Here is a 16,133-nt window from a genome sequence, read left to right as displayed (position 1 = left end):
AGCTGTGATCCTATAATTTATCAATTGACATTCAAATGTAATTTACTGCTGGCATATTTACATATATTTGCTTTTATATATAATATGTTAATGGTCACAAAATATAGCCTACATTGAACCCTCCTCTGCATTTTTGTTGTGGTAATATCACCTTTCCAGCACAAGATGTCTCTCTACTGTCTAAGTGTGACAGTTTCTGGAATTTTCACCCACAAACAGTTGGATTTGTAGTTGAGCTACAATTTATCTGAGGCACAATCTGAGCTTCTAAAAACATCTTCAGCCGTTTTTACACTGATACTGTACAGTGACACCAGAGGAGCAGCAGCGGTCGCTCTGACCTCGTCTGTGTCGCCTCGCACGCGGATCACAGACACAATGGCGACGCTCACAACGTCAAGCAAAAGACCGTACCATATCATAGTGTTCGGAGCTACGGGTTTTACCGGTCAGTTTGTAGTGGAGGAGGTGGCGCGGACGTGTACCGAGGGTCCAGGAGGGTCGTTACAATGGGCTGTAGCCGGACGAAACCGAAACCGACTGGAAAAAACACTCATTCAGGCAGCTGACGCTCTGTGTACGTGTTTGACGCAGTACATCTGTGTTTAGCAAGAACTTTTTAGATTTTAGCGTTATTGTACTTTACATTGAAGTGCTCATACATATTATAAATATAATGAATTACAATAGAAAATAAAAATAGAATATAATAGTAACTTTATGTACAAGCAGCGCCTCAATTTTTAAAAAAATAATTTAGTAAAACATTAGACAATAGCTGTGACCTTTTAGTAATATATTATAATAAAAACTACCCTGGTGTTATCTTTTCCCCCCTATATTATCAAGCTTATATTTTATTATTATTTTATATTATCAAGTCATTATTTTTGTTCATAGTTTAATATGAAATAATCTCAAATTTTAAATATAGTTAAAAAATAATAAAAATAAATTAATTCATTGTTTTATATATTATATTTTAATATATTGGTACATGAATTTTTAAAAGGACTATATCTTTACCTTCTAATACCATAATGTTGCTGATAGTACTTTTTTTTTTTTTGCCAGGCTACACAGAATTACAATGCACATATGTTATTTATGACAGGTCAGTTTGTATTAGGTATAGATTGAATTGCCATACTGTCATGGCTAGACATGAGGCAGTCAGCTCATGGCATTAGATGAGTTTCAGCAGATTTTGTCTGTTGAGATTATCCGATAGGATTACAGGGTTTGAGAATATTGTTGATTAAAGGCATAATGTTCTGACAATCCCATCATCATTTGGAACTGCCTATACTGAGAATCAAGGATTTTAAAACCATGCAATTGGTTATAGAGTAAAAAATAAAATGGTCAATGTCTGTCTGTCTGTCTAACATGTTGAGCTGTTAGAGAAGAGCGATCCATCCATCTCTGACATTCCATCATTTGTCTGCAGGTAAACCAGAGCTGAAGTGTGTGGAGGTTATTGTAGCAGATGTAGCCGAGCCAGAGTCATTGGCCATCATGTGCAAACAAGGCGTCATTGTGCTCAACTGCGTGGGACCAGTAAGTCCACAAAGACTATTGTAAAAAAGCACAGGAAGGGGTCAATTTACACATCTGTGCATTCACACCTGTCTCAGTGCACCTGTAGTCCCACGATAGCTCTGTGACAAAAAATGATAAATGTAGTTGTGTTATTCTGAGTGATCTGTTGACTGTAAAATGCCATTTTGCATATATGGAAGTAGACGGAGCTGACTTGTCTTCTCTCAACAGTACAGATTCTATGGAGAGCCTGTGGTGAAGGCTTGTATAGAGAATGGGGCGCACTGCATTGACATCTGTGGAGAACCACAGGTAGTAACTGTTGTGTTTTTATCACTGTTTCTTGCTCTATTTTCAGCAGTCATTAATCCAGTCTTCAGTGTCACATGATTCTTCAAAAATTCTAATATGATGATTTGGTGCTGAAGAAACATTTCTTATTATTATCAATAAAAACACAAACAGTTGTGCTGCTTAATATTTTTGTGTAAGCTGTGTTCAAAAGAACAGCATTTATTGTAATATAAAGCTTTTGTAACATTATAAATGTAAAAAAAAAATCTAACTCACCCCAAACTTATGAATGTTAATGCAGATCTCTTTGATTGTTGAATTATATAGTTTTTAGAGGGCATACAGCTGAACTACCACAGTAAAGCTCAGGAGAATGGTGTGTATATCATTGGAAGCTGTGGGTTTGATTCAATACCAGCAGATATGGGCATCCTTTATACACAGAATCACTTCAAAGGTAGGTTGCATGTCTGTGAATGTTTTAGTATTAATAAAATAATTTATCTTTTTTTCAAAAATCGAATTATATATATATATATACAGGTGCTGGTCATATAATTAGAATATCATCAAAAAGTTGATTTATTTCACTAATTCCATTCAAAAAGTGAAACTTGTATATTATATTCATTCATTACACACAGACTGATATATTTCAAATGTTTATTTCTTTTAATTTTGATGATTATAACTGACAACTAAGGAAAATCCCAAATTCAGTATCTCAGAAAATTAGAATATTACTAATGACCAATACAAAGAAAGTATTTTTAGAAATCTTGGCCAACTGAAAAGTATGAACATGAAAAGTATGAGCATGTACAGCACTCATTACTTAGTTGGGGCTCCTTTTGCCTGAATTACTGCAGCAATGCGGCGTGGCATGGAGTCGATCAGTCTGTGGCACTGCTCAGGTGTTATTAGAGCCCAGGTTGCTCTGATAGTGGCCTTTAGCTCTTCTGCATTGTTGGGTCTGGCATATCGCATCTTCCTCTTCACAATACCCCATAGATTTTCTATGGGGTTAAGGTCAGGTGAGTTTGCTGGCCAATTAAGAACAGGGATACCATGGTCCTTAAACCAGGTACTGGTAGCTTTGGCACTGTGTGCAGGTGCCAAGTCCTGTTGGAAAATGAAATCTGCATCTCCATAAAGTTGGTCAGCAGCAGGAAGCATGAAGTGCTCTAAAACTTCCTGGTATACGGCTACGTTGACCTTGGACCTCAGAAAACACAGTGGACCAACACCAGCAGATGACATGGCACCCCAAACCATCACTGACCGTGGAAACTTTACACTGGACCTCAAGCAATGTGGATTGTGTGCCTCTCCTCTCTTCCTCCAGACTCTGGGACCTTTATTTCCAAAGGAAATGCAAAATTTACTTTCATCAGAGAACATAACTTTGGACCACTCAGCAGCAGTCCAGTCCTTTTTGTCTTTAGCCCAGGCGAGACGCTTCTGACGCTGTCTGTTGTTCAAGAGTGGCTTGACACGACAGCTGAAACCCATGTCTTGCATACGTCTGTGCGTAGTGGTTCTTGAAGCACTGACTCCAGCTGCAGTCCACTCTTTGTGAATCTCCCCCACATTTTTGAATGGGTTTTGTTTCACAATCCTCTCCAGGGTGCGGTTATCCCTATTGCTTGTACACTTTTTTCTACCACATCTTTTCCTTCCCTTCGCCTCTCTATTAATGTGCTTGGACACAGAGCTCTGTGAACAGCCAGCCTCTTTTGCAATGACCTTTTGTGTCTTGCCCTCCTTGTGCAAGGTGTCAATGGTCGTCTTTTGGACAACTGTCAAGTCAGCAGTCTTCCCCATGATTGTGTAGCCTACAGAACTAGACTGACAGACCATTTAAAGGCCTTTGCAGGTGTTTTGAGTTAATTAGCTGATTAGAGTGTGGCACCAGGTGTCTTCAAAGTTGAACCTTTTCACAATATTCTAATTTTCTGAGATACTGAATTTGGGATTTTCCTTAGTTGTCAGTTATAATCATCAAAATTAAAAGAAATAAACATTTGAAATATATCAGTCTGTGTGTAATGAATGAATATAATATACAAGTTTCACTTTTTGAATGGAATTAGTGAAATAAATCAACTTTTTGATGATATTCTAATTATATGACCAGCACCTGTATATATATAGTTGCAAGAAAAAGTATGTGAACCACTTTCAGAATCTGTGAAAATGTGAATAATTTTAACAAAATAATAATTATTTTTTATTTAGTACTGTCCTGAGTAAGATATTTTACATAAAGGATGTTTATATATAATCGACAAGAAAAAAAAAAGCTGAATTTATTAAAAATGACCCAGTTCAAAAGTTTATGATCCATTGATTCTTAATACGGTGTGTGGTTACCTGGATGATCTACGACTGTTTTTTTTTTTGTTTTGTGATGGTTGTACTTGAGTCTCTTGTTTGTTCCGAGCAGTTAAACTGCAACAACGTTGCAATGGCTAATTGGGCCCAATTTGGACATTTTCACTTAGGGGTGCACTCACTTTTGTGGCCAGCGGTTTAGACATTAATGGCTGTGTGTTGAGTTATTTTGAGGGGACACAAATTTACACTGTTGTACAAGCTGTACACTCACTACTTTACATTGTAGCAAAGTGCCATTTCTTCAGTGTTGTCACATGAAAAGATATAATAAAATACTTACAAAAATGTGAGGGGTGTACTACACTTCTGTGAGATCCTGACTTGACTTATAACAGGTTTAGAGGTGTGATTTGCATCAGTGTCCTAATGCTAAAATGTACATATGCTACTGTGATACTTGCCCTATGTATGCCCTTTGACCTTTGCTTCACATGTCCCTTGTGCAGTAGGTTTCTTTAATCTCATCCCAATTAGTGGGACGTATCAGTGACATAGGCAAAGGCGCTCAGGATGTGAGTGTCTGTTGTGTGCCTTTGAAGTGCTGCTGTGGGCAAACATGCCTGCAGAGCAGCAGATGCCTGACAACTCCTCTGCCCGTCTTTCACAGGAACGCTCACCGCTGTGGAGAGCTTTCTAACCATCAACACGGGACCTGAGGTGAGCGACAACTCGCCACAGTATTTGCACATCTATATTAACGGTCCATTGGAATTTGATTGACTGTTATTGAAAATGAGCTCTCAAAATTTGGTTTGATCTAGGATTAAAGCGGTGCTTATATTAAGCTCTGGGAATTCACAATTGCAGCTGCTCATGAATAATGAAACAAACTCTCATATCCCAATGGAGCAAACTAGGAATTTGTGGGAATTCGTGTTAATGAGTAATTTGATTTTTTTTTCACAAAAATAAAATAAAAAAACCAGAAAATGTTTAAATACATTCTGAAACACTATAAAAAGCTTTATGTAAATTAAATTCCAATGTAAGGGTAGCAGACGGCATAAAGCGAGTATGGAGATATTTTTAGTATTTTATAAGCACTCTATCAAATTGTATTTCCTGCTGTTTTAATCGGGTATGAAGACAGCTATAGCATCTGACCCCTTGCATGTCCTCAATAAAGCAATTCATGTCTTGGCTTTTGTTCAGCTGTCTTGTCTTCTTCATCAGGGAGGATGTGCCCATGATGCGACGTGGCAGTCAGCCATCTTTGGCTTTGCTGACAGTGCCAGTCTCAGAAGGATAAGGAAGAAGTTTGGGCATAAACCTCTGCCAACTGTCGGCGCAAGAATTAAAAAGAGGTGATTTTAAGTTTTTATAAAATAATTCTCGGCATTAGATTCTAATAATAATATCTTGATCATGTTTCATATGCTTTATATAGCAGTTGACTCCCAAAGGAGTGAAGAAGAATCGTTCTCAGGATGGAAATCTGTACTTGTGTTAATTTGCTTGCTATTTTGGTGTACCCAGGGGAGCTGTATTCTTCACTAAGGAGATTGAGCAATATGCTATTCCCTTCATGGGCTCAGATCCATCTGTGGTGCGACGGACTCAGCGCTATATGCATGAGGAACATAAACACAGCCCTGTGAGTCTATAGACTGGCAAGAATTCACACACACTTTTGATAACAATTAGATGAGTTTAAAAATTTTTGTTTATATATATGATTTGATAGTAAATTATGAACAAAAATATTTTGAGATATATATATATATATATATATATATATATATATATATATATATATGTATAGTCATCTTTTTTAGTTTACCATGAAATAATCTCAAATGGACCCGTTTCACAGACTGTGATGACACGTTTCCACAGTGAGGGAGTGGCTGCAAATCTTTCTCCAACGTAGTCAATTTCTCTATATTTTTTCTCTCTTGGAAAGTTGTTGAAATGCTATCATGGATTTTTTTTCTTTTGCTATTAGAACAAATGGGAACGCTATTTTTTTTTTTTCATAATTTTGTTTTTTAATTATACATTTATGTTTATATATATATATATATAGAGAGAGAGAGAGAGATGCGATTCGTTGATTAATATTTTATACAGATGCGATTAATCATGATTATTCGATTTGATAGCACTAATATATACACGTATATACACACACATTATATATTTACAAACTTTTGTTAGATGTTATTAATCACAATTAATCGATTTGACAGCACTATATATATATGTGTATATATATATATAATATTAATATCAATAACATGTTGTTATGCATATTATCAATTTCTTTTCTTGTTTAGTTTACTTTTTTAGTTTATAGTGAAAATCTCAAATTGTATATAAAATATCAAAATAAAAATATTTTTTATATAATTAAATTATTTTGAAATATTAATAAAAACTTAATAAATTAAAATTGTATTTTATATTGTATATTTCAATGTACTAACTTTGAAAGAAGTCTCTTATGTTCAACAAGGCTGCATTATGAATATATACAGTATATATTCATAGTAATTCATTCATAGTAATTTGACTAAAAAAAGTCCAAATTTCTGCTGTTTTATAAACCATGCCAATCAGTTTTTGTGAGCAGAACAATTTTAACCCAAACCCAGTATTCAGTTTTCTTAAACTGTTATTTTGTTATTGAAGATCTAATGGGTTCTTGCCTACCCATCTGCATCCTCTTAAAAAGACAGTCTTTGACAGTTTCTTCCCTTGCTTTCCAAACACCATTATGCCCCTTACCAGTTTTAATTACATTTCTTTTCGATCTGTCTTGTGTGAGCATGATTACTGTGATAGTGCTCTGAAAGCCTTCATGGAAAGAGCAGGGGATGATTCACAGTCTTTGTGATTCATCGTCCTATTCTTTCATCTCCATAGCGATGACCACTGCGTACAGGGTGGTGTCATGAAGGTCAGCAGGGTGCTGTCAGTATATGGTCATTCTGATTGATGTCATGTTGTGGACTCAAAAGTATGTGTTAATAATTCAGCAGTCACAAATGTGTGCAGTTCAAGTGTCCAATCACTTAGTTTTTGTTGTTGTGTATATATGACCTTCATTTGATTTGTCAACACTATTTTGCAGTTTTCAATTGGTTTCCTCTATCCTCTTGTCCTCAGGTTCAGTACATGGCATATGTAGGTATTGGTGGTCTCTTCTCCGTGGTGAAGACCCTCTTTGCAGGCGTGGTCTTCTGGCTTATGGTCAAATTTAGTCTCGGCAGGGGATTGCTTACTCAGGTCCAGCACCATCATTTTGATTATAACGGCTAAAAGAAAATCGCATGGATAAAACTTTCATTCATACCATAGAACAGCAAGAACTGCTTGTATAAACTCAAGTGTGTTTTTTTCTCTTACTAGTTTCCAGGATTTTTTTCATTTGGTTTGTTCTCCAAGACCGGACCATCAAGAAAGCAGGTACAATAAAAATAGATAATACATTGAAATTCCCAAAACAAATCACTAGGTCCTTATTTGTGTTGTTGAAGTTACATTTAGTGTCTTTCTGCCATTATTGTCTTATTTCAGATGGATGGAACCTCTTTCTGTCTGAGGTTTATGGGGGAGGGCTACACAACAGGTCAGGACCCCTCTCAGGGCAAGCCAAATGCCACAATCAACACTGAAATAACAGGACCAGGTATTGTCCTACTCTCTTTTTGATTTGACTCAAAATATTCACCTTATATACTCAGATATGGTCTCTTCTGTCACATTTTGCAGAGCCAGGATACATTGCTACACCTATTGCCATGGTGCAGGCAGCTATTACACTGCTGAACGAACCTCACAGTCTCCCTAATAAGTGAGTAATCTCAACCTCAATTGCAGGGTGTCATACTTGAAGAAACATCTATATATGTGATGGGGTTATTTTATAAAATTGCTGTGGTTAAACCTGAATACACTTTATTTTTGGATACTAAGTTTCAAAGTTAGATGTGAATGTGTTAATTGTAGAGTTGATGTTGAATGTTATTTGAGTAGCATATATGAAGTCCTTTCTCACCTGTCGTCCTTTTGTTGTTCCTCACAGGGGTGGCGTGTTCACTCCGGGCTCAGTGTTTGCAAGAACCACCCTAATAGACCGTCTGAACAAACATGGAATCCAGTTCTCACTGAAGAGCGGAAAGTAGACATGAGTACTCTGTCAGATTCACTCAGCCTAGCTCATCTCTGTTTTTAGATAAGTTAAGAAATTTTGCATTGACGCAGCCGAAAGTATTGTGAATCGATGAGTGTTGTAGGCCTGTTCTTTGTTTGTGAGCCATTAAAGGCCTCAGATCTTAAAGTATATACTGTGACACCAAACCACTTTTGAACACTGAAGTCACTTAAAAATCTTTAAATGTGATTGCATTAAATGACTAAATATCAAACAAAATGGTGCTGATGCTAGAACCTTTCTCAGAACTAACCTTACTTTCCTGAGGCAACTTTTCTCTTACTTTCAAACGTATTTATGAACGTTTTCAGAGTTTTGGGTGAATAGATTTTCATTGGAGGGGCAGAAATCTCTCAGATTTCATTAAAAATATCTTCATTTGTGTTTCGAAGATGAATGAAAGTCTCATGGGTTGGGAGTGAGTAATGACCATTTTAATTTTGGGGTGAACTATCTCTTTAGTCTCTGTTTTAACATGCCTTTGAATCTGCCACTAGGTGTCCCCTTTTTCCATTTCCACATCTGCCGGTTATTTATGTGGAGATGACAGGAAAGGTCATTTGGTGTGAGAGGGGTAGACGTTGTTTGGGGAGATTAGAAAAGGCAATGAATATATCCTTTTAAGGAAAGACGAGAGGTGGCTTTGGGTCGCAGTGGATGAAGAACGGGGGTGAAAGATGCAGGCCAAGGTTGAAGCAGCCTGGCAGGCACGAGTTAGTATGACTCAGCTTCAGCTGCTTTCACAGTCTTACAGGAAATGAAGAGATGCTGGGACGGAGCTTGTTTTAATGTGTATTGTAAACAGACAGACCTTGCATACATGCATTGAGGCCATGTAGAATATAACTGAAATAGATAGGATGGCACAGAGAAAGACAAAAGAGTTTTAAGTTTTATAAATTAATATGGTTTTGTAATTTTAAGAATGTATTTTTTATAAAAAGATTTCATAAGACTTAAATAAGCTCAGGTATGTATAGTCTTTATTAATTATAACTTACACAGGCAAATAAAATGATGGAACTAAAAAGAGCTCAAGTTAGCCATTACGTGAGGTTTTGAGAGTTAGCTTGTCAACTTGAGGATAATTGTTAACTTTTTTTTAACTGTATTATGATATTCTTATTTCATACAAGTTCCTGTCATTTTAACTATAGGATTGATTTTTCTTAGAGTGAGACAAACCAACTAATACCATAAATCAAAACAGAATTCATCAAACCATTGCTTTTACTTGCTAATGTCTGTGCTGTTGCTTTCCTAGTGAAAATGATGTTACTTCCTGGAGTACCTTTTTATATACCCTACTGCTGAAAAGTTTGGGGCCCAGCAAATTAAGGAAAGAAATTAATACTTTTGTTTAGCAAGGATGCATTAAATTCATCAAAATTGATAGTAAAGACTTATATAATATTACAAAAGATTTCTATTGCTAATAAATCATGATCCATTTAACGAAATCTGCAGTGCTTGAAGTGGAAAAATAAAAGTGTAATACTCCCGATGCTCGGTTCAAAACACGTTCCTGAAGAAGGGAGGGCGCTGTGGGCTTCTGTACGTGCAACATGTTGGAAGTGCAGGTGTAGTGGCAAATCGGGTCTCCTTTAGGACCCCAAGTGATCCCATTGGTTCAAATTGCATTATTAGGTGCTCTCTTTAGCGATTTTACAATTCCTACAAAATCAAGTTATGATAAATGCTGATTCAACTACGTTATAATGACCATTTATGTCTGTATTAGTTAGCTTATATACTAGCATAGCATACAGATAAGCGATTAGCCTGCTAGTTTATACACACATTTGCACTTACCTTACATATATTCTCAATCATCTTTAATGTAATTGTGTTAAATTAAGTGTTAAATGTCCTAATATTTCAGTTATAAATAAAACGAATGATGTTCAATCATTCACTTAATAGGCTATTATTATTATTATTATTATTAATTGACCCTTCACCGGGAGTTTGATTGACAGGTGATCTAACCAATCATAACGCCGAATCCACCATTTTGTCCGACAATGCAGTCAGGGGAGTTAGTAGGCTATTAGTAGATTAACGTCTGTGGACTTGAACTTGAAAAATGGTATGTACTGACATCTCTCCGCGGTTGAAACAACATTCCTTCTGATGTTCATTCATGTTTATTTGATGCTATAAATTAACTAGTAGGAAGAGATGATTGGTTCACGAGCCGCTTGAGCTGAGGCGCTACAGCGATCTGTCACGACACATTAAAGAGCCACAAAACGGTATTTATTTTTTAAATTTCTATAAAAATGACAAAATTTGAAATTTGAGACTTTGTTTCATATCAAAAGTAACTTGCTCTGTCTTTTCTTTTGACGTGTTGTCAGTGTCCTCTCTGCTCCGCAATGTATTTTTCACTGCGAGAACATGATGTGTGTTGTGAGAGCGGCATGGCTTGTTGGATGTAGCAACAGTATCTAAAGAGGGCGGGTGTTTGCGAACGGTCAATTAACAGTTAAGAAATTACGTTCAATTGCTTTTATTATGCACTAATGTGTTTTTGTACGCATTATATAGTAAGCTACAGTATGTGTTTTTTAAATTAATATGATTTGTATATACTTAGGATAATCATTAACTGACAGTTTGGGGAGACCCAATTTCAAAGGAGGACCCGATTTGTCGTGACACCGGTACTCAAGGAAAACTGGCGGTACGCTAAAGGTAAAAATAGAGAAGTACCATACCACGTACCGGCCCACTTCAAGCACTGGAAATCTGTTTAAAAAAAAGTACTATGGTTTCCACAAAAATTAAGCAGCACAACCATTGTCAATATTGATAATAAGAAGAAATGTTTCTTGACAGCAAATCAGCATATTACAATAATTTCTGCAGGATCATGTGACACTGAAGACTGGAGTAATGATGTTGGTGAGCAGAAGAGACTTCTTTAAAAAAAAAAAAAAAAAAAAACATTAGAAAAATCCTACCAAACTTAAAACTTTTGAATGGTAGTATATGTATTAAATAGGGACTTGAAAATGTAGGCTACTGCATAATGGAAATGAGCCAGTGATATTTGTAGATTTGAGACTCCCGGTTTGTTTCTTTCTAACTCTCTCTTTCTGTTTTGTCTGCGTTGCCATTCCCATATTCCCATCACATCCTCAGCCACAGTTTCCCCCACACCCGTGAGCTCTTTACCACATCTTTATCTTTCAAATGCCATTCCCGTTCCTCCTTTTCCACCAAGCCTGCGATCCAGTCCGAAGGCTTCTCACTCCGGCATATTGTGCACATTGTACATGAAACCCTTATTAGTCTTCCATTCTCTGTCTTTCTCTTTCCCTCCCTCATTCCAGTCCTCTGAGGAACATTGTTTCTCTTGCCATGTTTTAGAGCGCCTGGTACTCAGAGTCTACTGCAAAACCTTATGTAAGTCGCCCTCCCTTCTCGCGCTTTCATTTTGCCCAAACATCACCCTCAATCTCAGTCCTCCTCCGCCCCTCCCGAAGCGCGAACGGTAGTCAGACGGATTGCATTAAAGGACCGTATGCGTAATCTCGGAGGGTTAGGACTGTGTGTGATCTTTCTCGGCTTGCCACAGGAACGCGTCAAAGATCTGGACAGATCCGGTGAAGCCGTGCTAATGTGTTGCTGTGGGCACTGGGGTGGAAGTGCAGGATTTGCTGTATGATTTGGACTCTGCTGACTCCTTAATAGTGGGCTTGTTTTGTGGTTGCAGGACATCGGGCGGGGGAAGAGCACTATGCAGCATCAGTTACAGCTACGGGGAGAGTGGAAAGAGGGGGAGGGGTGAAGGTGTAGAGAAAGTGAGACGGGAAATCGAAAGAGTGAATGAGAAGAGTGGGATGAGGCAGTATATGAGCTGGAGAGATGAAATTCAGTGAGAGTGACTGCAAGACGGACTGAAGCCGTGACGTTTTGACTTAATGTGACAGGAAGAGAACATGTTGGTATACAGCAGAGCCTTGAGGCGAGTTTAAAACTATTTTGAAGGAAATAGTTACTCTATTCTAGAAGTTTCTAACTTTTCCCCCCAAGGAACCCTAAATATAATGATCCCCTTGTCACAACAAAGTTGAATATTTTCACATTTGGTTTTTAATTCTTACACTTTAAAATTTGGTTGTCAATAGATTCAAATGATTGTGTTTAATCTGTTTATTGCAGTAAAAATCTAAATTCTGTCAATACACTTTTTAAAAAAGTTTTGGGTTGATAAGTTTTTTTATGCTAAACAAGGCTGCATTTATTTGATCAAAAATGCAGTAAAATTGTGAAATATTATTACCGTTTATAATAACCGTTTTCTTTTTTAATATATTTTAAAATGTAATGTAACTCCTGTGCAAAGCTGAATTTTCAGCATCATTATTTCAGTCTTCAGTGTCACATGATCCTTCAGAAATGTTGATTTGGTGCTCAAGATTTTTTATTATATTATTAATAATTTTGTAAGCCAAATGGACATTACAACCCATGTGAAAAATACACTTTAGCATACTTTAAAAAAGGAAATAATGTACTTACATACTTTAAAAAGAATATACTTAAAGGGATAGTTCACCCAAAAATGGAAATTGTCATAATTTACTCACCCTCCAGTTGTTCCAAACCTCTATGAATTTCTTTGTTCAAAGAAAGATATTTGGAAGAATGTTTGTAACCAAGCAGATCTCGACCCCCACTGACTACAATAGTAGGGGAAAAAAATACTATGGTAGTCAATGGGGGCGAGATCTGTTTGGTTACAAACATTCTTCCAAATATCTTCCTTTGTGTTCATCAGAACAAAAAAATTTATACAGGTTTGGAACAACTTAAGGGTGCAAATGATAACAGAATTTCCATTTTTGGGTGAACTATCCCTTTAAGTTTAAACTGAATGCTTATATTTTTAGTTGAAAACCGTGATATATTTTTTCACAATTCTTTTGATAAATAGGTTCAAAATTACAGCATTTATTTGTAAAAGTAAAAATAGAAATCTTTTAAATTGTAAATATCTTTGCTGTTATTTTTTATTAATTTAATGCATCCTTGCTGAATAAAAGTATTAATAAAAACAAAAAAATAACTGACCCCAAATGGTAGTGTATGTTAAAAAATAATCGCTAAACATAATATTGTAAGACATTTTGGCATTCCTATAGACAGATATAGACATCAGGCAATGAGGATGCTATTTGTCACTAATTAAAACATGACATGAAAGGGAATGGGACACAGATGCAGAATATTTTGGACACCGTAAAGCAACAAACAGCCACTCTTTAAACGTACTTTGCAGTCTCATATTAGCCCTGTGGCTGAGAGAGGTTCCATCTTCGTCGTAAATCTCCAGCATCTTTAATTACCTCTGGGTCAGCAGAAAAGCACACTACAGCACCTCGTTCATCAGCCAACCTCACACACAAAGCCGAAATAAGAGAAAATCACATTTGTTTTTCCTCAGGAGGGAATGCAGCTCACAGCGCTCCATTTTATTAGCCTGAAGAGCTGGATTTCACCGAGGGAGACGCACCGCTCCCTGTCTCACACGTCTGTTGACTCACAGATTCGAAATACTGCACACTGCACTTATCCCTGCCAACATACAGTAACTGGCATTATCACATAAAGGATCATTCAACAGACGCAGGTTTGTTTACAAGCACGTAGGCCTATAGAAAACCAGCAGAGACATTATTTGTTACATATTACATGTACAACATCTTATCTTCATAATCCATTACTGTAATTCTTTTTTCTGTGAGACGACTCCACTTTAAAAATTGTGTGTAAACATAGAGGCTTTACAACATTCTGTGCCTGCAGTGAGGATATTTTTATGCTAATGAATATTTCATGTGGCTCAGTGTTGCCTGATATTGCAACACCTTTTCCAAATGTCTCTTACAGCACATGTATGATGATACAAGAGACATGAGCTTGCTTCCTGTTAGCTCAATTGTCACCATGAAATCAAAATTGACCATTATTTTATGGGATAATGCAGTATTATAAATAATTTATCCATGCACATCATTATTTTTAAAAAATTAATGTGCCCTCATAACCTTTAATCGAAATAACATCCCCTCCCTCTTGCAACCACGTCCCTCTGATGATGTGTTTACTGGCGTGAGGGCGGAGCAACCTGTCACTCGCATGACATCACAGCAATAGCAAACCACAACCATCCAACAATCCAAATGGACAAAATCCAAAAGTCAAAGTCCCGCCCTACATTTTTTCTTGTTGGAGAAGCCATTTCACTCGGATACACATTACAATAGGAAAGACTATCGCAACTTCCGTTTCATGATGACTTTACTCATTTCATCTATAAAAATGATTAGAAACAAAGCCTTTCTGAAGTCTATTTTCAGTAAATCTGATAGCATATCCGTTATTTTACATCTCATTCTCTTTCGCATGAGATTATTTTTAATAAGCTCTAAATTTCTCCCACATTCCCTCTTACTTTAATGTGTACTTTATTAGCTTACCTTTGGTGTGAAGCGTTTATCAGTTCTTTATAATACACCGTAACAGCACGTGATTATTAAGCTTCTGAAGAAGTTTTTGAATAAACTTTAGACACCTTGCTGGTTGTGCTAAGCATTAACATGTTGTGTTGTTATTCTTGACAAATGGAACTGATTTAGGGGCCGATTACACAACACTATTTTCAACTAAAAATGGAAAACGTTTTATGCGTTTTGGCCATTCAGTTACACGACAAGGGCATTTTGGTGGCCTGAAAACGCAAACAAAGTGCACGTTTTTGAAAAATGTCTCCATGTAAACGCAAATCTGTCAAAACGATTACGTCATCCAAATGTTCAGTCTATAGTGTTTCATCATCATCTAACGGCCTGCCAGCAGAATACAGCATTTTTAGTCATTTTCACGGATTTGTATGAATGGGGATTGTTTTGACAATGGTGTCATCTGGTGCCATTAATATAAAACTCAAAGGAAAAAATTCTCCTTTAAACCATATCGTTGTCGTGCCCTTAGGCTACTGTGTCTTAATTTTATCGCAGCAGCAAATTCATCCTTATTAATTGTGTCTAGCCAAAACAGGACAGTTCAAGGTGGCGATCTAAAACAGAGACTGTAGAAAAAGGAATGGGAGGAGTCATAATACTCAACTATAGCAAGTCCCGCCTTTTAATTAAAAGAACCAATCAGCTTTATGATAGAGGCATCACCTGTTTGTTTACTCTAGAATGTTCATGTACTGGACTAGCCTGTTTTAGTATGATTTTAACTAAACAAGCTAAATTTTATGATATATTGGTTGTCATATTTCATTGCTAAGTTAAAATATGTTATTGAAACATAATATTGTCAAGATTTTAGTCATTCCCCATTCAAGTAGTCTATAATAGAAAACAACAGCCTGGGGCTGTTACCAATATGGCAACTGAGTGAACTGACTTAATTGGACTTTGTCTGAAAGCAATTTACTTCAATGTGCCATTGCTGTCTCATATCATTCAGTGCCATTTTTGACTCATTAGGAATGCATAACCTTCATAACGTCTAATATGTAAAGCGTGACACTAGCAACATCGAGGCTGCAGGGTTTAATTCCCAGGGAACACATAGTTGCAAGTTGCTTTGGTTAAAAGCATATGCCAGCTATGTAAAATTCATGTTTGGCTTATTCAGATCTCCTGTTCTTTTCCCACAAAGCAGCTTTGTCAAACGGCAATGAGGTTTTGCTTGAGACAATAATGAAAACCCACAGCGA

At 36.6% G+C, this 16,133-nt stretch overlaps 1 protein-coding gene across 1 annotated transcript; it reads left to right on the top strand.

The window, feature by feature from the left end:
* The first annotated feature begins 96 nt into the window (after window positions 1-96).
* On the top strand, window positions 97-8,611 carry sccpdhb (saccharopine dehydrogenase b). The gene is made up of 12 exons (XM_051875271.1): window positions 97-577; window positions 1,451-1,560; window positions 1,774-1,854; window positions 2,164-2,293; window positions 4,841-4,890; window positions 5,407-5,537; window positions 5,710-5,827; window positions 7,342-7,461; window positions 7,585-7,641; window positions 7,753-7,864; window positions 7,948-8,029; window positions 8,261-8,611. The coding sequence occupies exons 1-12, from the start codon at window positions 379-381 to the stop codon at window positions 8,358-8,360; spliced, it is 1,290 nt and encodes a 429-aa protein (XP_051731231.1). The 5' UTR covers window positions 97-378; the 3' UTR covers window positions 8,361-8,611.
* The last annotated feature ends 7,522 nt before the right edge of the window (window positions 8,612-16,133 follow it).

Source organism: Ctenopharyngodon idella, chromosome 20 (genome assembly GCF_019924925.1).
Source record: "Ctenopharyngodon idella isolate HZGC_01 chromosome 20, HZGC01, whole genome shotgun sequence".
NCBI lineage: Eukaryota > Metazoa > Chordata > Actinopteri > Cypriniformes > Xenocyprididae > Ctenopharyngodon > Ctenopharyngodon idella.
This window is presented reverse-complemented; position numbering and strand designations above follow the sequence as displayed.

Excerpts from the sequence above, each read along its gene's own strand:
- sccpdhb (XM_051875271.1), top strand. The coding sequence starts at position 379 with ATGGCGACGCTCACAACGTCAAGCAAAAGACCGTACCATATCATAGTG. Across the intron at positions 7,462-7,584 it reads GCAGGGGATTGCTTACTCAG|TTTCCAGGATTTTTTTCATT; the intron begins GTCCAGCACCAT and ends TTCTCTTACTAG. Across the intron at positions 7,865-7,947 it reads CACTGAAATAACAGGACCAG|AGCCAGGATACATTGCTACA; the intron begins GTATTGTCCTAC and ends CACATTTTGCAG.